Consider the following 27,646-nt stretch of genomic DNA (forward strand, 5'->3'; position numbering starts at 1 on the left):
GAGTAAAGAATGGATACTTTTCACAGCTTTTTGTTTACAATTTTATTTTTTTGTATGCTGTCTCATGATTGGGATTTGCCTCTAGTTCAGTTTTAGGCTTTAAATAGTTAGAGTCTTCAATTTGAGAAGAAACTTGCTTAGGAGAAAATTTGTTGAGGGGTTTTCCTGCTGAGTCCATGAAGAAATTTCAGGTACACGAGGCAAATCTGGGACCAGGAGAACTTTCAAACTCCTGTTTCTGGATGTTCCATGTGGACTGGCCATGCTAAATCTGCCTGGCTTTTATAGGAGAGGAAGTATCTAATGTAGGCCAGAAAGGAGCTGTAGCATGTTCCAGATGGGTGCTAGTCTGTGTCCTAGGCCATGGTCTTTGTGATTTCCAGCACTCATGGAGGAACTTTGTGCTATCAACTCCTGAGTTGCCTGGCCAAGAGTGGAATTGAAAAAATGTTTTGTCAAGATGCTATTAGATTTGTATTTTAGTTGCCCTTTTAGCTGTGGAAAAACTTGGATGTAGCTAAGCTTTGGCACTGAGGTCTGTTGTCATACATTCTATAGAGCAGCAATGTTTGACTTCCTTTCTTGGGAAGAGGTTTTGCACATACAAGGTAGCTGAAGTAGAATACCTTTGGTGTTTTACGCTGTCTGTGGACAGCTAAGTCACTTCAAGGGCAGATAGTCTGTGGGAACTGGGGTGGTACTGGTGGGTCTTTATACACTTACTTATATTGCTAATTCTTCAAAATATGTCTCTCTGTTGGCTTGACAAATAAAAGGTGTCATTTCAGAAAATGACATTGCAGTAGTGAGTGCTGTGCAAATTCCACTCATGCTTGTGCCAGTTTGAAGCTATTGACTTTGATATGAGTAGTCAGAGATTTCTTTGTGATGAGAAACAAACAAAATATGTAAACAGTTATGAGTAAAATAAAGCAGAGGCTTCAGAACATTCATAATACTTGAGAATGTATCATTTTTTTCTCTAAGGTGACTACTCTGAACAATTATGTAAATTGAGAATGTGTTCTGCCAAAATTTCTGTAGCAATATGCTGCAGCAATTTTGAAGAACTTTAATTGTAGAGAATGAGCTTTATAGGGAGATAAATATTGTAAATATTTTGAATCATCAGTACTTAAAAGTTATGGTTGTTCGAAAGAGTGTATTTTTCTGCAACCATCTGTCTAGTTTTCCTGACAGGAATGATATGTATAGTGGTGGTTTTTGACAGTCTAGAAGATGTGATGTTGCAGCCTAATTTAGTGTTGTGGTTTTGTTTTTCTAAATGCTGTGATTACTTAGGATGTGTCTTAAAAATGTGTATGTGTATTTATTTTTTTTTTTTTCTCCTGGTAGTCTAAACTTCAACATCTTCAATTTTTCTAACCTCTTGTTCCTCCAGAATAGCCTTTCATTCTACTCTTCAGTAAGAATACGCTTGAAAAAAAATTCTCAGCATCAGTTGTTTGGGCAACAGAGGGCTTTTGTTTTGAAAGTATCGTATCTAAGTGTGATTGAGGTCCATCTCTGCCATGTTGATAAGACTTGATTTCTGTCCTGTATGGAATTTTTATTTTTTTTTTAAATTATCAGTTAAGTGAAAACAACATTGCTTAGATTAATAACAAATTGTGAAGTGCACATGAGCAAGCTGATGGCCTTATTCTGTCTGAAACATTTTCTATCAGGTTTCACTTCAGGTTAAATAAAGTAAAAGGGCTTCTGCCATTTGTAAGCTAAACTGGGACTATAACTGGCTTATCAAGACAGAACCTGTGGTTGAAGAAATGTCATCAGGATATGTAGAATGTATTAGTTCCATGTTTATTTTTTAAATTCTCCAAAATTGGTATTAACATTTTTTTCAACAGCTACATTTATGAGATAGGCTTTGAATAATAATTTTCCTGATCTAACACAGATTTTTTTAAATGATGTCTTTAAAGCAATAGTAAACTGTCAAAAGGTTCTCCCTTTGAGGCAATACATCTTTTACGTGTTTTTTTCTCTTTTCTGTGTTACACTTAGTTTTGAAAGCTCCCTCCCAGTCACCTTTATTTTAGTTGCATAAAACAAAAACAAAAAAACAAAAAAAAAAACAAAAAAAAAAAATAAAAGGACTGAGATGATGTTTTCAGAACAGAACTGGGACTTTTACTTCAGTCAAATGTGGAGATCAAAATAGAGATTTCACGAGCTAAAGGCTGAACTGAAGTGTGGAACTTCTGCAGTGGTGATAACAGTACCTGTTTTGTGGGTCTGGTATATTCCTTAGCTGAACTTCATTTTTGTTTTCTAGTTAAAAAAAAAAGACTCAAGCAAACAAACAGGCAACAGAACTCTCTTCTGGCAGGATCTTAGTGCATCAGGACTGCAGAGTGTGCTGGGGAATGTGCCGTACCCCTGCTGCACTGAGCTTCTCATTCTCAGTGAGGTTACAATAAAAAACACCCCACGTCTTTTGTGGTCTGTGGTGACTTTAGCCTACAGATCCAACTGCTGTATTTGCTTGTTGGGAAAGTATATAGGAAATTGAGTGATACAATATAACTATGAGATCTTATGTGTTTACTTTTGGTGTGTGTGCTCCATTCTCCCAAAAGAATTACAGAAGTGCAAAAACATAGGAATTGCTGAAATGTAAATAAGAGGGCTGGGTATGTTATGTTTGTGTACTTTGGGAGAATGGAAGTGGAATAGTAGGAGGAATTCAGCTTTACAGAGAGCATGTCAGACTCCAAAACATTTCTGTAACCAGGGCTGGCCTTCTAATACACGAAGTTCTCTTATACCAATGTGACTGGACCCTCAAGTATATACTCAGCTTGAAGCATGCCATTTGAATATTTTTTAAAAAATTATTTTTATTTTATTAGTATTGTTCTGTTTCTTTAAGGCCTTTTAATCAGGTCCATCAAGTTAGATGATTTATGAAATCAGATTCCATGCTTTAGTTCTTTGGATGCAAGTGGCAGAAGAGACTCAGTGAAGCGAGAACAAGCCATACACAAAACTAGTGTAGTTTATCCTTCTTGCAGCTGTTCACATTTACACAGGATTCCAGATCTGGCATAATGCAACTCTGAACTACCTTAAAGGGAGGAAAGCTGCTAGGCAGGCCATTTGAATTTACTGTATTTACTAATTAGGAGTAACTCTTGCACTGTGGACTTGCCTTGATTTTTTTTTAGTGGTGTTGCTGGGAAAGGGAAGAGAATTAAGGCTCTAATAGCTGAGTCTTGTTACCTGTGCTCAGGGGCAATAATTTGTGGCAGAACATGGTACATACAGGGAAAGGGGCGTGGAAATGTCTTCAATGGCATAGGTTGCTTCAGTGAATTACACATTATGTTTCTACATTTAATCCTGTTGCTGGTCTGTGTTCTGTGAATATTGAAAATTGTTGGAAAGCCAAGGAATTAATTTTTCATAGGCTGCATCTTTGATTTCTGGCTTCTTTGCTATTTAGCCCAGCTAGTGAAGGAGATTACTATGTGATTAACAAGTAGCCTATAACAAACCAGACAAAACCCTGAACACTTAAAAGTAAGGAAAAAAAGTAAAACAGTAAAAAAGTGAAAATCCCAAACCCCCAAACCAAAAAGTGGTAGTATAGATATGGTGATATAAAGGTATTGGAGAGGTGAAGGCTGAAGTTTGTTGGTTGTGTGTTGTGGTGTGTGTCTGTTTGTTTTTCTTCTGGGCCAATTGTTGCAATCTGTGGGAAGGAGCAAGAGAAAAAGAACAAATCTTCTGAACAGATGTATTTCTTTTGCTTAGAGCTGAAGAGGGCACAGAAGTCTCAACACTTGTCTGTTTCTTTTCTACTTCCATTTCTGATCCTGATTGAAGACCAAAGATTAAACGTTACTTGAGATCCTCTTTTTAGGTGTTTTTGCTTGAAACAGAGGCTTTTTGCCAAATAAGAGAAAGTTGTGTCTCAGACTAAGGAGGGTGGGGAAAGGCTGAGGAAAATCTTGAGCTGTAAATTCAGAATCCTTTGTTTAAAGGAAGGAAAAAAAAAAGTCCTCTATCCATTCTCAGTTAAGATTATTCTTCATCTGTTTATCTGTATGATATGCATGTTTGAAAATAATAAGATGACACAGATTTTATCACAACATTCAATCAAATAGATTTACGATCTTTTATGGACCTTGTCTGGATAGACAAATGACAACCAAGAGGAAGTTGTAGATCATTGTATCGAACTGTGATAGAAAGGCAGAGACAAGATGTTCTGCAGCAATACTGGCTTGACAGACTTGTTATCCCTCTGCCCTCCTGCTGCAGCTCATTGCTTTTGTGTTTTGCTGGCATCCCTGTTTGTGGAGGTGTACTATGGATGGAATCACCAGCATGCCTCTTAAAGCTTTAAGGAAAAAAACCAAAACAAACAAATTAAAACAAAAGCCCCTAAAAATTAAAAAGCACCCCCATAGAAGTCTCTGTACACTTTTAAGCCAGGTCAGGCAAGAGACAGTACAGAAGTTGATGTCGATGCTGAACTTGAGCCCATTCTATCTTGAAAGAAGAGCAATCAGTTGCTTTGCCCCATAATGAAGATATGCAGACTAGAGAAAGACATATTGACTGTAAGTGCTTAGTTTCTGTTCACATAGTATGGTGTAGTTTTGTTTACTAGATTCTTCCCCTGAATTGGAGTAAGCAAATGTTTTTACTGCAACTCGCCATAAATAAACAGAAGGGTGTTTGGAAATCCTGACCAGCTTTTGTGTAGGAGAGAGCAATCATAACAAACTGGTTCTATGAGAAACTGACAACAAATAAAAGATGAGCTGTTATTCATGGTTTACGAAAGCAGAAGAGGTTGTGTGCAGAAAGAAGCAAGTTATTTTCAAATACAGAAAACCATTGTTTACAAACCTGGGACAAATTTCAGTAATACTTCATGTTCTCATGTTTTCAGTCTTTAGAAGATCTCAGGAAACGAAAGGCAATGATTTTAACCAACTCTGGCCTCAGAGGAGGGTGAAAATCTTCTCCAGCTACTATGTTAAGTACTTGTAGAACTCTTCTGAATCTCTCCAAGGTATTTCCACAAAATTTCCTAGGTACTACTGTTACAGTCTTGCAGTCACTTACAATGTTGCACTTGGCTAAAGCAAAGAATCCTTTCCCCTAACAAAACTGTTCCTGCAAGGAAAGCTCTTCTTTTAGTACTTGAATTAATGAGGTTACCTACTACATTGAGACTGTTTTCCTCATTAATTTATATTCTTTGCATTTTTCAGTCTAACATTATTGTACAAAGTGATAGGTAGGCAATACCCAGTTGAGTATTTCCAAGAGTACAGGTGAATGTGCATTTGTGAGGTGTTTGGTGTGTGTGTTTTGTTTTAAGTAGGAGTTATTAAATGATCCCAAATCTGAAAATCAGTAATCCATTTTTACTTTATAGTGGTGCTGCAACATGGTTTGCTCACTAACTGGCAGCAATGTCAGATCTAAGAATTAAAGCACTGCAAGGTAGAGAGAGATCTTTCAGACCTATTTTTGCATTGTTTATTTGTTTATTAGTGAACAAGTGTCTCCTGATTAGGTAGCGGTGACTGTAGTGTTGCCAGGTAACTGAATGAACCTGGCCAAAGCTAGACGTAAAGCCTTCGTTTGGTTAGAGTGACTCAGGTCATCTGAATGCAGTCCTGCACTTCTTGGCTGCATTCAGTAGGTTACTGTCCAAAGATGGAAGAAAAGCAATGAGTCTGTGCTTAGAGTGCTGGATCATGTACAGTACAACTGCTCAGTTCATTGGCAAGGTGAAGAGCAGTCTGTCCCCTGCAAATCCTCTGATTCACCTCCAGGGTTTTGTGTGTGCCATTTGTTAAAGAGAGAAATCAAATGTCATTTAATTATCCCCTCTGTCCTTGGATCTATCTGCAGCATCCTTGGGCTTAGCCATTGGAGGGGATGGGTAGGTGTTCAGGCTGTCTTTATGCCAGTCAGCAGCTTTTGGGCCAGTATGTCTCTGTTCCTAGCTCAAGACACTGAATAGCTTCCATTTGTTATATCATTCAATGCCTTTTCGTTTTAGCATTGACAGCCTCAAGCATTCAAACACCGAAAGTAATTTCGCAGACATCAGTAATTAAATAAATTCAGACACTTTCCATTAGAAGTCATAAGTCTGGTGTTAGATTATGTTTTCAAGGTCCTCTCAGTAATCCTGAGACCTAATAACTTTATTCTTTGAAATGAAAGCTTTAGGTGCAGTATGATTCCAGGAGATACATTTAGTGGCAGAGAAAGAAACCACCATAGCCGCTTTATTTTGACTTTTCCTTACGTTAAAATGTCTTTATTTTCTGATCATCACTTACCTTTCATTGTACCAAAAATTTTCTCTAGTGGCAGAGACTCTGAGTTAGCATTTTTCTTCCTAAATCAGACTGTCAAACTTTGATTTAGAAGGTTCATTGCTTTTAGTGATGATGCTGTCCTGTTGATTCCTCTAGAGATGTACTATCACTGATATATTTAAATTGTATTATTTGCTGTGGACGAAATGAAGAGGGGACATAGGTAACTTACATGTGGATTAGAGGCTGGGAGTATAAACTAATGAAAAATTAACTGAAGTCAAAGAAAATCTTAAAGTGTTGTGATACAGTGCAGAGTTCAGAGTAGTGTAGTAAAATACCATAATTCCTCCCAAGGTATTTAACTTTATTAAAGGTTATGAAGTGTCTGGCATATTAAAAAAAGCTACATGAAGTAGTGTTTTGTTGGGTATATTCGGTTTAATTTGGTCATTGTTCCTTTATGAAGTGGATTGCCTCTTTTATGTCAGCAAACATTGTTTTTACTTGCGTAGAAGCTCAAAGCAGCTGGAATCAAATGCTTGACACTCAAACAGGAATGCTTATTAAGAAGGTAATCTCTGATCATGCTGTTACCAGCAATATTGAATGTGTTTTTAATAATTAAAAATGCTAATGTGAGATGATCTTGTAGATATAATAAAGTGCATGGTTAAGGCAATTAACAGCAAAAAAACCCTCCAACCAACATCTATAGGAAAGACTGTATATGCTCTGAACTGTTATAGAAACAATGTTTTAACTTGAATTATGAATAGCTATTTGTAGCATTTAGTAATTTCTACTTTTTTTTTTCTTTTGAAATTTAGCCTCTCATTTTTTATTAAAATAATCTAACAACCGTGGATGTGTCATTTGCCTAATAATGCATCTGAGTTCAGTTGTCCTTGCTGTGATGGGCACTCAAAACTGTTCCTCTCACCTCCTACAAAGAGTGAAATAACTATGAGACTAGAGGCAGAACTCTATATGTATGGGGTTATTCTGATTCCCTCCTGCTCTTGTGGTTTATTGTCCCACCAAGAGTGCACACTTTGGGTCAGAAGGAGAGTGGATTAGAATAGGTTTCTGTAATCCAGTGATGAAGGTGGTATCCTGGGTCTAGGGACCAGAATGTTGAATTGCTATTTTTAAAACAGAGCTGTAGTACAAGTTTCATGTACAGGCTGGTGCACAAATATTAAGGAAATGGGAGATTTGACTGTACTTTTTTTGGTCATCAGCTGATGCAAAATATAGCTGTTCAAGGTTTTCGTGTTCTATCTCTGCACTCACTGTGTTCTCCTACGTATTTCCATTACTGAGATGAGATTATTGTTGAGAAGTGACAGCAGATGATGCAGTTTCTAGAGCTGTCATAGTAACTGGTCTGTTTTTGATTGCCAAATGTGTCAACAGCTAATGCTAGTCAGATCTGGCTCGTGAATACATAGAAGTTTTACAAAATATCCATTGAACCATCCAGTCTGTGGTGAGTCTATGTGTACCCAAAGGATTTTAAGTACTAATTCTGGGATTGTCTCTGAAAATCACTACAGCACATTGAAATTTGATGTTTGCAAACAAGAACTCAAGTATCTCTCTAGTAACCTAATTGATAGAACTTAATGAGAGTGATCTTTTACTTGAAGATAATAGCTTGTACTAAAGTAAATTCCTTAAAGCATGTTGTCAAAGACATGACTTGCACTATAAAATGCATCTTGTGCATCCTCAAAATGAGTCTTTTTAGGCTGTATTGTCTGTCACCTCCCCTCCCTACCTGCTGTGTCCTTTTGGCTTCGAGGGAAATGTTTATTTGCTAGATTGACACTGGATTAATGACAGTGGTCAGTATCAGAACACTTTCTAGGTAGCTGGTCTAGAACACAGAATATATTATGTGTTAGAAATGGAACATGTGTTAAGCAAAGGACAAGACAAAACAGGAAATCTCCTGTTTCAATAAAATATGCTACTATGAATCTAGGTGTCTTGTGCAAATGAATCTATGGAGAAAAATAGTGCACTAGTTCTACCATCAACATGGGCAGGGCATTCAGCTGTTTTCCTACATAAGAAGTCAGGTGTCCTGATGTTTTCCTTTGTGTTCCCCGCAGATCTGTGAGCCACAGCTTCCCCTGGCAGCGGGGTGAGAACTGTACCATTACCAACCATCTTAATGCTTCAGAAGCTCACACATTATAGCAGGTTGTACTCACGGGGAACAGGGAGAAGGCCACAGTTAATTCATGTAGGAAATCTGTCCCTTGTCCTGAGTTGAGAGAGCAATCTTCCTTCTGTTGCTATGGTGAGAGTTTTCTCTCTTGGTTAAATCAGTTTTACTTCCTTAGTCCAGTTACATTTTCGTACAGCCCTGTGCATATAGTGAAGCTCCTGCAGATTTTTGATGATGGAGTGCAAAAAGGCCTTCCTTCTTTGCTGCTTTCCTCAGCCCAGATCAGGCTTATCTGTGTTCTCTTCTAGCTTAGCTAGCTAAGGTTATAGTTATAGCAGTGACTGTGTAAACATGTTACAGGCAGTGAATGAAAAGCCAAGTGGTCTATAGTAACAGAATTTCCATCATGTACAATGCATTTTATTTTTTCTAAACAATAAATGCTTTTGTGGTTTGCAGACGGCAGTGTAAAACAGGGTGAAGGGCTGGAAGAAACCGCCCTTCTTGCGGATAGCAAGTGAGGGATTGTAGCTAGGGAAACCAGTGTCCTTCCAGAATGACACAGGCTTAATGCTTTGTTAACCTGTAACCATGGTGCTTACAGTGCTTCTGAATTAAGCTTTTGGATGGTTTAATGAAAGCTAGGAATAAAAAGAACAAAGTTCAGGTATGCTGAGAGCCTTAAAGGAAGGAGACGAAAAGAAGTTACCACTGCAGATGGAGTTGTGCAAGTTCTAAAGCTCAGATTTTGCATGCCCCAGATCACAGTTTTGTGAGACAGTAACTGCTATGCAGCAAGCAGTATTGAAGATGACATATCTCTTTTATCTTGTCTTCCCTCTGAGACCTTACAGCTTTCTTCTTAAAGACAAGCATAGAATTACAACATATAGGACCATTTTTACAGTTACTGCTGTGTGTTTACCTGTGACAGTGTTGGTATATTAATGTATAGATAACTCATACTGGAAGAATCCTCTACAAAATCTCAACAGTTTCTTTCTCCTAGAAATAAACAAATGCAAGTATCAGTCTGTCCTGTATGTCCTGTCAAATTATATCTTTCTGTAACATACTGTGTTTCAAAAATGTAGTAAGAGTAAGTAGTAATAACTACAAGGTAGAGGAGAAAAACTTCTGGAGGGAAACTCTGCTACTTACTGTTGGAGGGTAATTAAATAACTTCCTATGACAGAAGAGATGGTATGTGATTAGTGTGTGGGACAGACAGAAGGTGGCAGAAGTGATCAGCACTTCCCTGAGGCAGCTGATCATCCTGGTAGGAGAACTTCCACCTGGAAGACGGGAAAAGTGCACGAAGGAGCCGTGAACTTTCAGTGCAAGGGGAATGACTGTAAGAGACCACTGAGCAGAGCAAGGGAGCAGATGCCTGTCAGGCTCTATGTGTCTGAGAGAGGATTTTCCCAAAACACGGAGGGGACTGTGTAGACTTTACTGCTTACGGCTTACTTGACTGCAGTGCGTAACAAAACTTGGATAAGGGCAGCCCTCTCCATTCTCTCCCTCTACTTCTTCCCCATGAGCAATGGCTAGAAATACATTTGTCTGTAAACCTTGTTTATTCTGGTCATCTGATTAGTTTGGATTTTCTCTTTCAAACTAGAATTTAATGTTTTAATCAAATCTGACTTTTCAGTATAGAAGTGTTTTAATCACTGAGTTTGTTGTAAGGACAAGGTCTAGATTAGACTGATCAAAGCTCTAGTTAACGTCAGGTCCTGTCACCTCTACTTAAACTTGTAAGTCAATTAAAGTGAATAAAATGAAAAGCTACATTTGAAAATGCCTTTAATTTTTAAAGCAGCTTGCAGCTTAACGGTAATATAGGCATCATGGTAATAAAAGAGTTTATGCTGGAACAGTATTAACCAGGTTTATAGAAGTTTTGCTATATTCTGAGTGTGGAAAAAGGTCACTAAGGGACTGTATATATGTCATCTTAATGTTGCTACCCCTCATTGACTTTAACACAAACATAAGTCATATGAGAAGAATTTCACTTTGCCTGGTGTGTTGTGGTTTTTTGTTTTTGTTTTCTTTACTTCAACACTAACGTTAGGAAGTATTGGTTAGAGTTAGAAATACCTGTGCCTTTTCTTGTAGAAAGATGATCATAGGCAACTTCAATTTGGGCATTGGAGCACTTAGCTTCTTTCATTTCCTAGCCTTCTTAGCTTCATGAGCGTGTAACTTTTTAACACTTTTTAAAAGGTCTGGAAGAGCTGTGCTGGCTGCATGGAACAGCGGCATAATTGGAACCATTAGCACTGAGCTTGGCTGCTTGAATAAACTGTCGGATATTATTGATTATGATCCAGCACAGTCAGGAAAAGGTGAAGGTAAGTATTCTGCAAATACTTTTCCACAAAAAAGATGCAAAACTTTGTGATCTTGATTTCTATTCTAAAATCTAGATGAAATGGACTTCAATAGACGTTGATTCTTTTGGTTGCTTTTTTCCCCAATCTGTTGGGTTTGTGTCACCTGCAGGTGACACATGTTCAGGATCTTCTCTGCCCTTGGCTCTTTGTTTTTCTTCTCTGTACCTTCCCAGTCTTCACTCCCAAACTGAGCGTTCAGCTTTCTTGCCCAGCAATTAGAATTATTCCCAGCTGACCTGTGGCTTCTATTCCTGCGATCATGCTGTTGAAAAATCCATCCTTTCTCCTTATTTTGCCCAGATACTAGTCTGATTTTAGTATTGTGTGCTATTCCACTGTTTCCCCTCCTGTTGCAAAAGAGAAAAACCCAGAAACAACTGCAGCCCTCTTGCCTGGTCTTCATCACTAGCTTGCTCTGTATCATCTTTTGTTTCTTCTTCCATCTTCTTTTGCACTCTTCTTCTTCCTCTTGGCCTCATGCAAAACCTGCCCAACTTGCTTAAAGGTGCCAGAAATCTTTTGATGCCCTCTTCTCTCTGCAAAAAGTGATTCATAAATACCTTTGTTTTCTTACGTCGAAGAGTGGAGGAACAGTTGGTAGGCCAGTTATGCCACAACAGGCTAGAAGGCAACTCCTGTTCCTCCAGAGCAGAATCCTGTACTTTAAAGTTTGATTTAAATGTCAAGGTTTTTTTCTGTACAAAAAAAAAAAGGCAAACAAAAAACCCTCAAAACCACAAAAAAAAACCCCAAACACAAAACCAATATGAAAAAAAAAAAAGTCAAAAATGCAGAAGCTCTAATAAAAGAAGATTCTGAATTCCCTGTTCTCTCCTTGACTTGAGTGGAAGTTTTAACTTTGCACAAACCATGTTCTAAATTAGCAGTGTATACACTAATAAAGGATCCTAAATCTCATATTTAATTTTTTTTTATTCATTAGTAACTTGTCCACATCTCTTCAACCACTCGTCCCTGTTTCCATGTTTATATGACAGAGAAAACATAGTAGGGAGAGAAAAACACATTTGTAAAACAGCCTAAAATGGTTCCTATCTTAGGAGTTTGCAGGACTTTCAAATGTTCTTATACAACACTTGCTTTGTTTGCTGGGATTTGAAAGCCTTGTTGGTGCTGGTAACATTGCATCGCCCATTCCAGGCCAGAGCTTGAAACTCAAATATCCTTATCAGTAAATCATTAGAAAAATCTCTGGCTAGGTCTTGACCTGAACCATCTTGTGCTCTCCTAAAGCATTTCCAGACAGGGCTTGGGAGTTAGCTGGTGACTTTTCCCAGTTAGATGTTTGTATGTGGCAATGTTATTGTGGAAGCCACAAGAGATCAGATATGGGCTGGTGTGTGTGCATGGGCAATGGAACCAGCACTGGCACTGTTAAATCTGCTAATATTGATAAAACTTTTCTGCCCTTCCGAGCTTGCATGTGGGTGAAATGATCTACACTTCCAATGAAGAAGTGTCTAGGGTTTCCTCTGGCATGTTAATTTATATGAAAAAAAAATCATACTGATTTAATGATATGAGGTAAAATTGATAGTGATTTTTCTGTTCAGTTGTTCTATGACTTCAAAAAATTTGTCAAGATAGAGACATGGAGGCCTGTTCCTGACCGGTTGCAATACTTTGTTTGGAGAACTGCCAGTCATATTGTTATGTACAGGCTTTTTTGTTTTGTTTTGTTTTTCTCCTGATTCCTAGTGTTGAAAGCATCCACAGAACACACAGGAAGTATTTTGTGCTATTGTAATTATGCTTTGAGGCTGGGGAAAAGGCTATTGAAATAGTCTGGTCACTGTCTTGGAGGTACAGATTATCCTGAAGCATAGCTCTGCCACCCTGTGGCTATTGAAGGTCATTCTTAGAAGGTGTGTGTTTACTCAGCTACTGGTACTCACAGCCATTTTCTTTTAAACTTCATGAATGCTATTTTGTGGAAAAAGTTGAAGGACTATTGTAGGTCCCACAGAGATGAATAAACTCTTTCTGCTTTCATTGAAAAATATAAATACTCATTGACTGGAAACACCATTAGTTAATAGATCCCATGATGGTGTAGTATGTAGACACAACTGATCACCTGGTCACCTCAGTTATGCAAGGCTGTCCTCTATGCAGCAGTCACCTATGCTTTTCTTAGTATTTTTATTTGGTTTTAAGCAGAAAATGTGATTATTTTGTTTCAGACAGGTATCCAATCTTTAAGTTCATGCAGACTAATTGCTGAGACTGCAGACTGTCTACAGTACTGTATACTCCTGTCTCGCATAAATACTCCATATGCAGATTTGAAGTGGTTTCAAAAACATACCTGTGTATTTTTGACTCTCACTACCCTATAAAAGAATGTTTCCTCTGTGCAATAAAAGCACCTTGATGGCTGTGAGAGGTAAAAATCCAAGGCTTGCCTGAGTGAGACCCTGATGAAGTTGACAGCATTTCAGGGTACACCTCACGCTAGAGTTATCAGGAGAAATAATCATGATGCTTCTAGTTAAATTTCTGTTGCTCTCTGCTATGAAGCATTCTGACCTAATTTAGAGAAGCCTTCCACATTTTGCAACAACTATGTCAAATTTCACAGAAAGAAAACGGTTATGTTTAAAGAAGGGTTTTTGTTTTTTATCCATTGAAAATGCAGATGAAATTCCAAATGAAATTTAAGTTACAAACTACTTACATCGACCTGTCTTGTCTTTTCTTGGGCTCGACAGGAGAAAATCTTGAAATCATACTTTGGCAAAGTAACTGAAGAGTTGGTTTCATGCCGGCATTAGTATGCCTTAAAACTAAAATCCCAGAGAGCTTTCACCATGTCCCTTTGTAATGACTGTTGACTCAATATATGGGTTAGATACTTCACTTTGAGAGTCCTTTGCATATTTGTTGCCTAAGAAGAGAAAATAAGTTGTAATATTGTTCTCCCAACTGTTGCCTAACAATGACACATAGGTTGTGTAAGGAGTTGCCTTCTCCTTTTGCCAAGTGAGTAATTAGTATCATAGCTTAAACAATAGCAACAGTGAGTGGCTCTGAAAAGCTAAGCTGATAGTGCACAGTGATATATTATTATAGTTGTATGAAACTGATCTTTTTTTTTTCAAATTAAAGATGTTAAATAGTACATACACATCATGGAAACAAATGTGTTCTTGAAAGTCATCAGACTGCAAATATATGGTTTCCAGTAGAACTGCAGACTTTTCCGTTCATAGATAGTGTGCAACTGCGTGGGGCTATACGATTGGATATGGTTTTATCAGTACAATACAACCAACTCTTAAGTGGTAGTGTAGGTAAAATATGGCTTAAGTTACACATGTGACCGTAAACCTGGCATTTGTTTTAATCTGGATGCCTCTTCAGAAAAAATGTTCTGAAAACTGATTCAGATATATAGAGCATATAAAGCCATCAAGAGGATAGAAAGACATAAAGTTGTGGTTCTGCTTATACAGCTTTTACCCCTGTGGTTTCATTTTATATTTCTGTGGTTTAGGATCTTGATGATTTGTGATGTTGGATGGTAATATGGTAGTGATAGACAATGAAATTCATGGTTCTAGTTGACTGTAGCTGATGGCCTAAAGATGGCAATGACCTTTCCAGTCTTAAAATAAAACAGTTTGTAACTAAACAGAAGGGTGTAACAGTTTAATTATTCTTACCATGTTTTTACTTTATTATTCGTTTTGCTGAATATTTGTTTGCATTGTTTTGATTGACTTCTTTTTTTCCAAACAAATCCAGGTTTTTAATTTTTCACTCTATCAGTATTGTAATTATCTTTGTTTGTTTTTGTTTTGTTTTTGTTGGTACTATGAATGCTTTATCTTGAAAGTCACTATATTCAGGCACTAATTACATGAGAATCTTGCAGTTGAGCTGAGTTACGGTTTCACTGGCGAGTTATGGTTTCACTCACCGTTGTAATGTTCTTGAACATTTTTCTATGGAATGAGAAAAATCTTTAAATTCTCAGAAATCTTAAAGAAAGAAGGAAAAAGTAAAGTCTCCCAGGCAAGTGGGAGGAGTGTGTTAATATAGTTACAAGAGCAATCTTGCAATCAAACTCTTTTAGCTGTTTCCAAATGTTTCCCTTTTGACAAATTATTTGGAAGAGCTCTGATTAAAAAAAATAAGATAATGCTGTCCTTTATTTTTTGTGAATAGTAAGCTTATAGAGTCTTGTTTCTGAAGGGACTCTTACTCTGAGAGAAGGTGATGTGCAGCTTGAAAGGATGAATTATTCTGACCTACTAAAGCCAGAGTATTTTAAGGACAAAACCGGAAGCTTCTATGCATAAGGATATAAACTAGGACAGAAAATTGCCATGGGTAAATCTTAATGGTCTTATTCTGCATCCACGACAGTCTCCTTGAGGACGTGCTATGAAGTCATTCTGAAAGGAGAAATGAATGTAGTGTACTTCTGATTGCTTTTAAATGTTTCATTTTCTTTTTAAATAAAGAGCGAAATTCAACCAGATATTTGAAGTTGTCAAAGGGGAAACAGGATTTCACAAGGTCCAAATGCTTTATCTTCCTGACATACTCAGTTCAAAATTTTGCTTTTCTACAGAAAAGAGTAATGTGAGGCTTATGATCTCTTTGGTTCATTTTACGCCTGCTGTATATTATTATTTCTTCTAATGTAAAATGAAGAAGTGTGGTTTTAAGGGAAATTGTTTTTAAATGCCTAAAATACACATTTTGAAAAGGAGTGACTTGAGGGAAGGATAACTAATTGAAGATAAGTACTTGAAAATTCAAAATCTCTTTTGAATTCTTTACATAGTGAATGTTCGTGAATATTTCTAATCTTCTTAGCTAATTTTTGTGTTTATGAATTTCCATAAGTTTCTGTCTAAGGTAGTTTGGCACAATGCAACTTTAATGAACGTAATGCTGCTTCACCATTTTCTAATATAACTTAAGAGTCAGAATTAGGACTATTAATAAATATATCTAAATGAAATATTACTAACTGTAAGGATACGTTATCTAAGCTCATAGAAAAGAAAATCAAATTTAGTGGGAAGTTTTACAAATCAACAGTTTTTAATGGTTACTGACAAGTGGGACAACCTTTGTTTAAGAAGATAATCTCATTTCACATATGCAGCTTTTAGTTAAAATCTTTACTTAAATCCTTACAGTTTGGTTAGCTGGCTTGAATAAGCGTTGAAATTGATTATTTAAAATATATTTTTGATAGGCAGTATTGTTCTAGATAATGTGAAAACAGATGAGTGGCTTTCCCAAATCAAAGTGAAAAATGAGAGGAGAAAATAGGGGCTTTTCACACACTAGAGGAGTTTATAGCCAAAATAATACTTAACTAATGCAGTGCCATTCTGTGAAGTTTAGTGGTAAACAGAAGATCAGTAACTTTATTTGTGATTAACTGGGTGAAAGCCTTAACTGATATGACTGTAAAGGACTCCATAGTTCCCAAACTTGCTCGCTGTGTCCTGTATTAGGAGATGAAGAACATAGATCTTGCCAGAAAGACAAGCCAGCCTCTCACTCTGTGAGCGGATCTGAAGCAGCAGGGGCAGTTGTGAGAAGTGAAGCAAAGCAATATTATAATAAATTAAAGGAAGAAATACTATCTGCTTAAATACTATTTTTAATAATCTTGAATCAAATAATTATTGAACTACACTGCTAATTTAGATTAGAGAAGAAGCATAGCCTAACAGCATGTGATGGATAGAGCAGAGTGGCAATCTGCTCCAAGAATTCCAGAGAGAATAAACCCCCAACTTTTTCTGCTGCTGCATGATAACACAATAAATGTATAGAAAGACTAACACTTCGGGACTTCCACAAAACACTGTTTGCTATATTAGTTGGACATAATCGTTTGCATAGACAGTTTAATTTATTTGTGATTGCTTAGCTTTGAAATTGCCAGATACAGTGTGTTTTGATGGAAAACTACTGGTCTCCCCTGATACCCCCACCAAATTACTGTTACATTCTTTCAGCACTAACTGGATCGTTACTAGTTTTTATTGTTTATCATTTTTTTCCACTTTACTAGGATGTGAAGAAACAAATGAAACAATAAAAAAATCAAAGTTAGTTGTAAAATATAGTAGGATCAGTGCCTAGTGATCTTCATTGTAAACTTGTAAGAAGTTAATGTCTCAAAGAAATAATGTGCAAAAAAAGTTTTATGACAAATTTTTTGTGTATCTCAGACCTAAAATGTAGTGAGTGTTTTCTGTTTGGCCTACGTTTTTCCTGTTAATATCCAGCATAATGGAGTATTTCACTAGAACAGAAGGATTTAGGTGGAATTAAAGTGTTCCATTTAAACCAAAAGTCTTATCCTTAAATTTATAAATTAATCTTTTAAACCAATAGAATTACTTTAAGTAGTTAAATAGAAAGACAATAGTATGTCTTAAACATTCGAATGCAGAGTTTCCTTATGTACCAATGAAAGTTAGTTTACATAATGAAGATGGATCCAGCTGTCTGAAACAGACAAAAGCTCTTGGCACAAAAGATTTTGGAACTGTTCTGGTACAGCACATCCCTACAAGATTGCCTGCAAGAATAAATAAATACATCAGAATTTCCAATTATTAACATTTTTGAGCTGCATTAAGTAATTTTATCTTGTTAAGTAAAATCAGTGCAATGTTGATAAAATGATTTACTCGTTGTTATAGTATTCTTGTATATGTGATGTAGATTTAAAAATAGAAAAGTGAGGCATGCTGCACTGGCACTTGGAGGAGAAAGGGGGCATCACAAAATTTAGGAAAGATCAATTTGTCTGGACAAAACATTGAAATAAGTATGTGACTCTTCAGATAGTTCGTTAATTCTTTGAATCATATGCCGTAGTTATTTTATTGTAGAAGGAATGCTTTCCCCTCCAAGTCTTTCTTGGCCCTTCTCCTGTTTGCTTTCGCTGCTGCTTGTTGTGTGGATTTGTTGTTTTTGTTTTGTTGGTTGGTTTGTTTGTTTTCATGGGCCAGAGAGTTAGGACCTCTTGAAAAGGTCAGAGAAAGCTTGAATTTCTTCCCTCCCCATCTCTTGCTGGTGTAGGATTTCCTATCTGCAGCCAACAATATCAGGTCTGTTGGGCATTTCTCAACTTAAAAACTGGCATATTTGAGAAGACAAGGAAGAAAAACTGATGTAAGTTTCCTGCTCATGTTTATAAAAAATGTGAGTTGGGCTCTGCTGGTTTCATGGGAATTTACATTATAAGAATACTTGTTTCTACATGTGATGTGGTCTGCTGAAATTCAAGGTGATTTGATGGAGAACCTTTTAACAGTTTATTGAGCTGTGTTTCTGGTAGGTGCTGACTCTGGATCATGAGAAGGACAGAAATAAAGAGAAAGTCCTTGGTAGCCTGTAGGCACTCAAAGGCCCATTGAGGCCCATGTTTTGAGGTGCCTCTGGATCCGATTGCAGAATAGCATGAAAACAGGTCCAAGGATGTGGAACAATCAAGGCAGTGTATCCTATGCATCTTTTGCAAACCTTGATGAAAACCACCTTAAGAACAAATTAATATAATCAAAGAACTGCATTATTTGGACTTTTTTTTTGTTTAATTAGTAACACTACAAAAGGGTATATGTGGTGTTTCAGTATTGATCTGTGTTAGCCTCTAATAGCACCTGGAATCGGGCGTCAAAGCATGAGTTGAGGTGTATGGCAAACCTCATAGATCCTAGACAGGCTTGTGAGATTACACTGTGAGAGATGTAAGACTTGTATAGCTGTATGTCATTCAGGGAGCAAACACCAATAGATGCTTCTGGCCTCCTGTTCAAATTGAGGGATTTTTGGAAAGATATTTCCCTTCTTACTGCTCTTCCACTCTTTGGAAAATGTGTTCCTGAGTTTGCAAAAGGGACACATGTCTCAAGGACAGCAGATACAGGAAGTTCAAATGGTAGGGTGTGTATTTCTAGAAAGTCTAGAGGAAAAGCTACTTTCAAACTGTACTCAATCTAACCAACAAAATTTCACATGCACCTAATCTATATGGTGTGTCTTTCTGCAAAAGAAGAACTGAAGAAAATTTCTTTTGAATTGTACATCCTGAAAATACTGATCTTTAAGGCTGAGGCTGTGTATGCTTTCAATTTTAATGTTGTTCTCCTTTCTCTCTTTCTAGCTGGAATGCTTGCTGCTTTCCCTACGGGATTATAAGCTTTGATATTCAGAAGAGCTAAAGTGAAAGATGCCATCTGAGAGGTGCCTGAGGTATAGTACTTGGTAGTGTGTAGAAAGTCATTCACATTTAGACTGATGTTTATCAAAACTGCAGTTAGCAGAGAGTAGAAAAGTGAGACTAATATTAGGTAGGAATTCACATTACTAAGTACATATCCATGTTATAATCTGCAAAATTTTACTTTCTTGTTGCTCTCTAGTGAAGAGAAGCGTGCCTGGGATTGATTTGGTACCCACATCCTCTTCGTATGCTATCTTGTTTATGTCTTTGTCCATACTTTGGAATTTTTAATTGTGGAAGCAACTAGTATTTTACATTAATGCATTTGAATTGGTTGCTGGTGATCGTTTTTGGTGTGTCTAGTGTTACATTACTCAGGACATATATTACTCTTCCAGTTCCTTGAAATGACTTCAAAGCATTCTCTCCAAACTCATCTTCCTGCTTTCCAGAATGTCCCATTCTATCTCCTTCCCTCATACAGAGTCTTAATCATCTATGTGTACTTTCCAGTCTAGACTTTCTCATTTATTTGTGTTGCCTACTGTCTCATTAGATAATTGGATATTTATGATATAATTAGTTTGCCAGAGCACTTTTTCAGGCAGAACACTCAGCAGAATTTATTAATCTAGTTGCTTTTCTGCAGAACCTTGTACTAGTCTGATACACTAGTATTTCGGTTTTACAGAGTAGTTTACGCTCGTGGGCAGATCTGGGAGCTCAGGCATCTACCTGATAGTATGAAACATCGTATAATTCCAGTTCTGTTCCCCTTTTACCTGCCGTGCTTCTGTAGCAGAAGATAATCAGGAATTTCTTGCATTTTTATAGCTGTTCAGTGTATCAACTGACAATATTGCTACAAAGAGGCCATGTCATGTTTAAGGAATCAGTGCTTTTTCATTAGTAAATTCCAGTTAAATTGTCTTGCACATGTATAGATTCTTCATGTGTTGTTAACAGAAAGGTTACAGGCAATTGATTTTTAATTTTTTTTTTCACTTTGGTCATTGTATTGAAAAAAAGATTATGATATAGCTCAATTTAAAACCACAGATGCCTGATTTTATGTGTATGTATGTGTATATATGTAAACACACACATATCTATATAAAATTTCCCCACCAAAGTTACCCTTGTGCCTTGTCTCTCTGATGTTTTCTATTGAGTGAAATAGTCCTTTTCTTGTGGAAAAGGACTTTCACCTCTGGATGACGTGCAAACTTATACAAGGAGATATTCAGAGGTGGTGGAAGGCCTCAGCATTTTAAAAACAAGCAAACATCTTTTCCCCCCAATATACACCAACCAACCAAAAAACCTCCACAACACTGCCTAATTGTGAATGAACTGAAATGGTCTAAAAAATTCAGTAATGCACTATCAGACAAACAGGCCACCTGAGACCATAAGTCTATTCTTTTAGTAGGACTAGTTACATACATACACAGATGCTTCTTTCCACTAATAGAGTGGAAATCAGTTTGAGCTACTTTAAGTTTTCTGTCACTTCATTGACCTAGGCCCTTTAGTCTTCTCTCTTAATTCTAAAATGATTCTGAATTAATTCTACGAGTCCAGCTGACTTCCAGTGCAGCAAATGAAAATCAGAATAGTTGAAGTTTTAAAATTTGAGTATAAATGAGGTTTCATAACACTTTGTTATACTGAATTTCTCTTGTGATGTCTGTACCATATAAAGATTTTTGGCTGACAGGGTTCGTGACTTTTTTCTTTCCAAGAATTATCAAACAATCTTGTCTTAGAAAATGTTCTTCTATATTTGTGACATAATCTGCTTGTTTCTGACTTTTTTGATAAACTCTTTCCCCTTTCCCCTCTCAGCGTTCAGGAAATGCTGACAGGTCAGAGGCTTTGTCAGTCCAGCTCCCATAATGATGCTGTCCTGGCAGCCCTGAACCAACAAAGAAGTGATGGTGTTCTTTGCGATATCACCCTCATTGCTGAAGAGCAGAAATTCCACGCACATAAAGCCGTCCTGGCAGCCTGCAGTGACTACTTCCGAGTAAGTCCAAATAATTCTTTTCCTCTTTTTATAATAATATTCAGAATTATGCTGGGTTATGGGGGGCAGGAATGGTGATAGATACCATACTGAACAAGCTTTAAATTTGAGCCTGAAGAAAATTCAGGATTATTGCACATTCAGTAGCTTGTACAACTTCAAGTATCCATACACCTGGCATGGAAAAGTAATGTTAATAACATCATTACGGTTTTTATCATTATTTATGATAATTTCTTCTCTCCCTTCCAGTAAAGATAGGCAGTATACATCTTTCTATGAATCTTATGCTCCAGTAAAGTCAGAAAATGGAAGTTGTGATTAGAACATGGAAAGATGAGGAGAGGGAATTTAAATATTAATGTATGCAATTTAAGTCAGCTTGAGAGTAGATTTTTGTAGGGATGTAAATGATTACTCTCAAGGACGAGGCCATAGTAATTTTTTCAGTGTAATAAAACTTATTTTCAGAAAAAAGTTTCTGATATGTAGAGATTAATATATTCCCTGAGAAATCTGATTCATGTACTCAGCATGGAAAATTGAACCCAGGTGCTAAATTGGAGTAGCTGAAAAATTGAATTTTCTAATAGTAAGAGCATTCTTTATATGAAGCAATTCTACTAACCTTCATTACAATGTACCTGTTCATAATGTTGGACTGTCTATAACTCTTTAGTTGACTGTTTTTTTTCTAAGTGTGAGTCATCCTGTTGTTATTCAGCGACTAAAGTGAAAATTAATTTAAAAGGTCTGTTTTCTCTAACAAAGTAAGTTTATTTACTGTTTTGCCTACACTATAATTGTAGTGCTACGAACTTCTTTGTGGTGACCTTTGTCTTTTGTTACAACAGTAATACAGTGTATGACAACTGTTCCGTATCCTTAATTGCATGAGCAGAATTTTTATCTTCCTGTCAACTCTGTCTCTCTCTTTTAGTTAGAACTGAGACTTAATTTATTCTGTGTGTTTAAGAAATATTGTTAACCTTGATGTTACTTTCTCTGTGCTGATGTTGAGCCAATTTATTGCTCATTTCTTTGAGCTTGTCTGCATACTTACATGTTCTGCTCCTGCAGATTTTGCACTGCTGATGTTGCTTCGTCATGGCACCCTGGCCTGCTGTAACACAGACTGCTTATCACTTTCTTCCTTTTACCCCAGTGCACAGAGAGGGATTTTGGAGCTCTCCAGCTGTATATACTTGTTGATGATGGACGTACTACAGGGCTGCTGTTCTGGTTAGACTGAAATATTTTAATAAGAGTGCTGCATCGTTCTTCTGCGTCTGTGACATACCTTCCTTCTAGTGCTTATTGTACCCAGTGCATAGGAACATCACAGGGTGGGCAGCTGTACCCAGTGTTCAAGCAGTGTGGTAGGAACAGCTTCTACCTTGGTCACTCATTGATTGGCCTTGAGATTTTTGGCACTGTGACTCACCCTGCTATTTCCAGTTGAGCTACTTGGTATTTGCTGAACAGTTATTGAAAATTAAAATCTTAATACCCTATGGGAAAAAAAAACAAAAAACAAACAAAAACCAACGCAGTTTCACAATAGATCAAATTCCTAAGTACTACATAAATCTTTTATATTAAAACAATACTGAGAGAATGGTCTATGCATTGTTTAGCAATTTGATCTGCCTCAAAATAGTTATAATTTGGTAGGACATATTCTTCAGACTTTAGGTAACAGCTATAAACGTAGAACTCGTGCTTCCTGAAATCAGTCTAATACTTTCTATTATTAATGAACAAAAAGCTTTGTTAGAAAATCGTGAAATGAGATTTATGATCTGTAGGAAGATGGCAAAAAAGTTACTGTATACTATGCTCCTGGTTCCAGTAGTTCAGAAAAAAAGCAAAAGTTGATTAAAAAGTAATAATGTTTTGTATTTAAACTGAGATTATTAATGGCTTTACATCTAGGGGGATTTGGCCTAATTTGAGCTACTCAAGTATTCATTTTCTGAGATTTAGGAGAATGACACCAAGCTTCATTCAGAGTCAGTGAAGAGAAAATAAGAGTTTCCAGAGGATGACAAAGGAGGATAGAAGATTTATTTAGAATTAAATGAATCACCATCTAGAAGTGCCAAATCCGTCTTTGCTGGTCATTAAGACTAGACTCACATGCTTCGAATTTAGCTGTTAATCTCACATAAGATAATTTCTACCTTTTGTTTTTCCTGGATTTTCTTGGAGGAGTTGTTGGAAGAACCTTGTGGATTTTCTAACCCTGAAGAAGTTGTTGCCATGAGAAACTTATCTTTCATTGCAGTGGACCTGATTTTGGGAACATCAGATATTGGAGTTGCCTTGAATAAAACTGGTATGACAATGTATATCAGTGTGACACAACTTGCCTACCGTAGTTTCTGGCTTCTGTGGCTCTTTTCTAAGACAAGCCAGAGACCTGAGCTTCAGCAGATACCAAGGGCCTGCCGTCCAGGGTAACAGCCTTCCATCCCTTCTTCCAGTTGGGATAGTTAGTCTTGTAGTTCCAGCTGTGGTGAAACAATGGAACTTAAATCCTGAGCATAGCATCTGTTTTGGGAGTTTGTTACATTTGTACACCAAAATGTGTTGGTTTTTTTTTTTTTCTTAAGAAAAACAAGCCCATAGGAAATTGCATAGAAATACCACATCAAAAATACAGACGTAAATTGCATTCTTAGGCACTTGAAAATTGGGGTTTTCAATTTGTTTTCTGTTCTGTATGTTCTGAAGGACATCTTTTGAAATGGGAGAAGGAATATAGTAAATGCCCTAAAAGACTCATGTAAAGCATAGTAAACATATGTATTTTTTTATATATATATATATATATTTATTTTTTTTTTTAAAGGAACAAACAGCATTTTAGGCACACTTTTCTGTATGATGTGCTGTAATTTGCTGTTTGTCTCAGTCTGTTGCAAGGAGGCAAGGCAGTTGAGTTAGTGTGTGTGCATTGTGATAGCTCTAGCAGGCTAAGTGATTTCCAATTAAGAGATTCTTTTTCTTTTTTTCCCCTCTGGGAGCAAAATGAAATGCTACTGCATGACTTCGTTAGTAGGCATTTACAGTGTTGGCAGGTGATTATATAACCTCAAGATTTTCTTGTACAAAATGCATTAGTTTTCCCATCAGAAAAAATCCTTTCTTCCTTATTTTTCATTTGAGTGGGTTCATAGTCACAGGACTTTGATCTTTCTCAAAAAGATACAGATTTTTCCATGTAATCTGGATGAACAAAATTATATCGATTAACTAGAATAGATTTTAAAATGTCAATAATATTCTAATTTTTTCTACAATGAGCATGTTCAATTCTTATAAGAATCTTCTCTGAAACATACTAGTAGATATTAATTTTGCATACACACTTTGTACTTATAATTGTGACAGTTGATTCTTAAGCAGTTTATTTTCAGGGTTTTTCTGTGTGGTCTTTCCTCCATGTCAACAGATAATTTCTTTGTGTGTACACAACATTGTTGATTGTTTGTATTTTGCAATATATTGCCTTGTGTCTTGATAAGGTTAGAGAATTAATTTTATTAAGAAATACCCAAGGTATGAAAGACTGTATGGTGCAAATAGCTTTCAAGGTCGTCTTGTTATGTGAATCATAGAGAGGAAAAGGGTCTCCCTAATACATCTTAGGGATGGATCCAAGGACCTAGTTCTGAAAAATCAGAATTACTGGCTGCTTTTGCAGTATAATGTGATTTTTGGTTTTCAGTGTTTTACCGTTGATGTGTGTGTACCAAATGAATGGTATTTTTCTTGTTATTGTTTCCTTGAAGTGATGCTACTTAGAAATTCCCTTTCCAGATAATATTTTAAAACGTTAGCTTTTTTTCCACTGGACCAAATTAACTCAATTGTTCTAGCAATATGTAGTCATTACTGAGATTTTTGTGCTGAAAGAGGCTTTCACCCTCACTCTTAGCTTCCTGTGTAGGCTGAGAAATACTTCCCCTTCTTGCATATCTAAACTTTCCCTGGGATCATTTTCATTTTGTTTTCTCAGTTGGAAATATTACATATTTGAGAAACTAAACTATTTCATCTGCATTTATTACCTAACATCTTGGATAGATCTCAGTCATGTAGACTCACCATGTCATCTAACATTGTTTCTAATGCTTTATTTCATTTTTCCCAAGCATATAGAATCATTGCTTCTGTTAATGTTGTATATGCATTTATCTTTTTTCTATATATTTTTTTTTAAACCCAGCAATGTGGCTGCTGTCAGAAACATTTACAAGAGTCTTCTGTTTTCTGAATTCTATTTTCCAATTCCCAACAGTTGTTATGCTGTCAGAGTAAATAAGTTTTTGTTGCGATTCTCATCGTATGTGAATAAATTAATTGCAATTCTGCTGCTGCTGGGTGGTAGGCAATATGGTGTCTTATTCTCTGAGTTCTCTGAGTTATCCTCTTGATTATTTTTTTCTTTTTTGAAGTTTCTATATGGTAAGTGCACTATGAGTAAGTATGACAGAATCAACTGCAGTTAGTGAGATAGGCCATAGGAGACTGTGGCTTATTGCCTCTAATTAAATTAGTGTTATAACAACATGTGGTGTTTGGTTACTCTTTATTTGATGCATTTTCTCAGCTTAAAAGCAGGACAGAAAGGAGTCATTGCAGCCATGTTGCTGTAATTGCCAACTTTCTTTTCTTGCTCCAGGCTACTTCAGTTCCATTTTGCAGTTCTGCTTTAGCCAGTGTTCTGAAGCTGGGCTGAGCTCAGCTGCAATTTCTGTGTTGCCAAGTGTCTGCCCATGGAAAGCCGATTTATTGCGGCAGGCCTGTCGTAGAGAACTGTTTCATACCTGTTTTCTTCTCAGTCCCTGTAGTCTGATGAAGAAGGCTTATATTTCAGAACATTGTTGGATGCAGTAGACTTTCTTCCATGTTTTGCAGTCTTCATCAGTATCTTCCTACACAACCTCAGGAGACATTAAAGCTATTACTCTGTGGGTGTAGCGAATCTGAAATCACCTTCTGCTCCAACCACCCGAAGGAATTATTTGGGCAGTGTGTCACTTCTAGCTTCAGTGGGTAGGACCTACATACTGTTTTAATACCTTGAAAGAGACAAGATGGCTGAAGAGCTGAAAACATGGCCCATATGTTGCACTTGTACATACAGCTGATGTTAGGATGTTTTAGCACTATTGAAATAGCTGTTTTTCTTTTGAATGCTCCACTAGGGTTTCTTGCATTCCTCTTGATTTGTATATGGAGAAGCCCATCGCTATGCAAATACTTCTGCCTTTTATATTGCTCATAGTGCTTGTTGGAAGTTTTAGAGGAACTACCTTTCTTTAAATAAATTTTTTAACTACTTCATTGTCAAGAGTGGCATTTTTTTTATACCCTACTAACAGCTAGTTAGTAATTTTAGTAAACTGAAATGTGATATTATTGGCTGGTTGAATTCACATCACCTTAGGCCTTCATCTCATAAAAGGCAGAATTTAAGCAGTGTAATCTCTGCATTTGACTGTCCTGAAGAGCTTTGTAAAATGCTGCTGGTTGCTCATCTTTGGCAGGAGTTAATCTGCCTAAGTCCACCTGTTTTCAAACATAGACATCTAAAACCTCTCTGAGTCCCAGTCCACTCTTATTGGATGTCCTAAAGTGTGAATGATGAATGAATTAAACTACCTCTCTGTCTACTACTTAATAGTTAGTGCCTCAAAAAAGGGAGATGCCCCTAACGCCATTGGGTGAGAATTAAGAATGGCTGTATTGTGTTGGCTCACTGGTTAGTTGCTTTAGCAGTAGCTGTGATCCCTGGAGAAAAAGACCAAAACCATGTATGTGATGTGTCCCTGAGAACTCCTGAGCTGAATAAAAACCTGGCCTTCCAAAGTCATAGGGTGCCAGCTATACAAATAGGCAAAAAATGTACATAAAACCCACTTGAAATCAAAATTGCTGAATATTAGGGCACCTTATGAAATGTCCATCTGCATTTTCATAAGCTCTTATACCTGGCTCTTAAAGTTCCACCTTACCAGAGTTAGATTTCAGGTAAGAAGGGGTAGATGTTAAAACTATACAATTTATGGAGACAATTAAATTGATGTCAACGTCATCTGGTAGTTTGGAGGGGGGTTGTTTGTTGGAGGTGAAGGAAGAGCCAAAGGATAAATGAGCACAGTCAAATGAAGACTACTAAAAATAAATTCAAGACATGATTTTATAGAGGCAGCTCAGCTGATGATGAAAGCTACTGTGACAAATGACTGCAATATTAACACAAGCTTGGTTAGTCAAGTCATTCTACTTTTATTTAGCAAATTGTTAGCGTTTAATTACTTTTGTAGGTTTTATCAGTAAAAGGATATGGAAAACCAAAGAAAAATGGTCCGTAAGCTGGTTTCGTTCTTTGGTCTTTTTCTAAAATACTTTAATATATACATGTTAGTGGGAATTAAAGGTACTTCTTTAGTAAAATTATGCTATAATCTT

At 36.7% G+C, this 27,646-nt stretch overlaps 1 protein-coding gene across 11 annotated transcripts in view; it reads left to right on the forward strand.

Annotated features, from left to right (window-relative positions):
• KLHL32 (kelch like family member 32) overlaps positions 1-27,646 on the forward strand; it is a 113,969-nt gene that overhangs the window by 4,439 nt on the left and 81,884 nt on the right. For 7 of the 11 annotated variants that reach the window (XR_010471254.1, XM_065056558.1, XM_065056563.1 and 4 more), the window contains exons 2-3: positions 19,075-19,163; positions 20,983-21,163. Coding sequence is in view for 9 of the 11 variants with exons in the window: in XM_065056558.1 (XP_064912630.1) it covers positions 19,141-19,163; positions 20,983-21,163 (204 nt within the window). In the remaining 2 variants the exon portion in view is untranslated. Of the gene's footprint in view, positions 1-10,731; positions 10,860-19,074; positions 19,164-20,982; positions 21,164-23,370; positions 23,502-27,646 lie in introns of those variants that run through there. The other 4 variants (XM_065056559.1, XM_065056560.1, XM_065056565.1 and 1 more) reach the window with 3 other exon arrangements.

The sequence above is a fragment of the Columba livia genome, chromosome 3 (genome assembly GCF_036013475.1).
Source record: "Columba livia isolate bColLiv1 breed racing homer chromosome 3, bColLiv1.pat.W.v2, whole genome shotgun sequence".
NCBI classification, from domain to species: Eukaryota; Metazoa; Chordata; class Aves; order Columbiformes; family Columbidae; genus Columba; species Columba livia.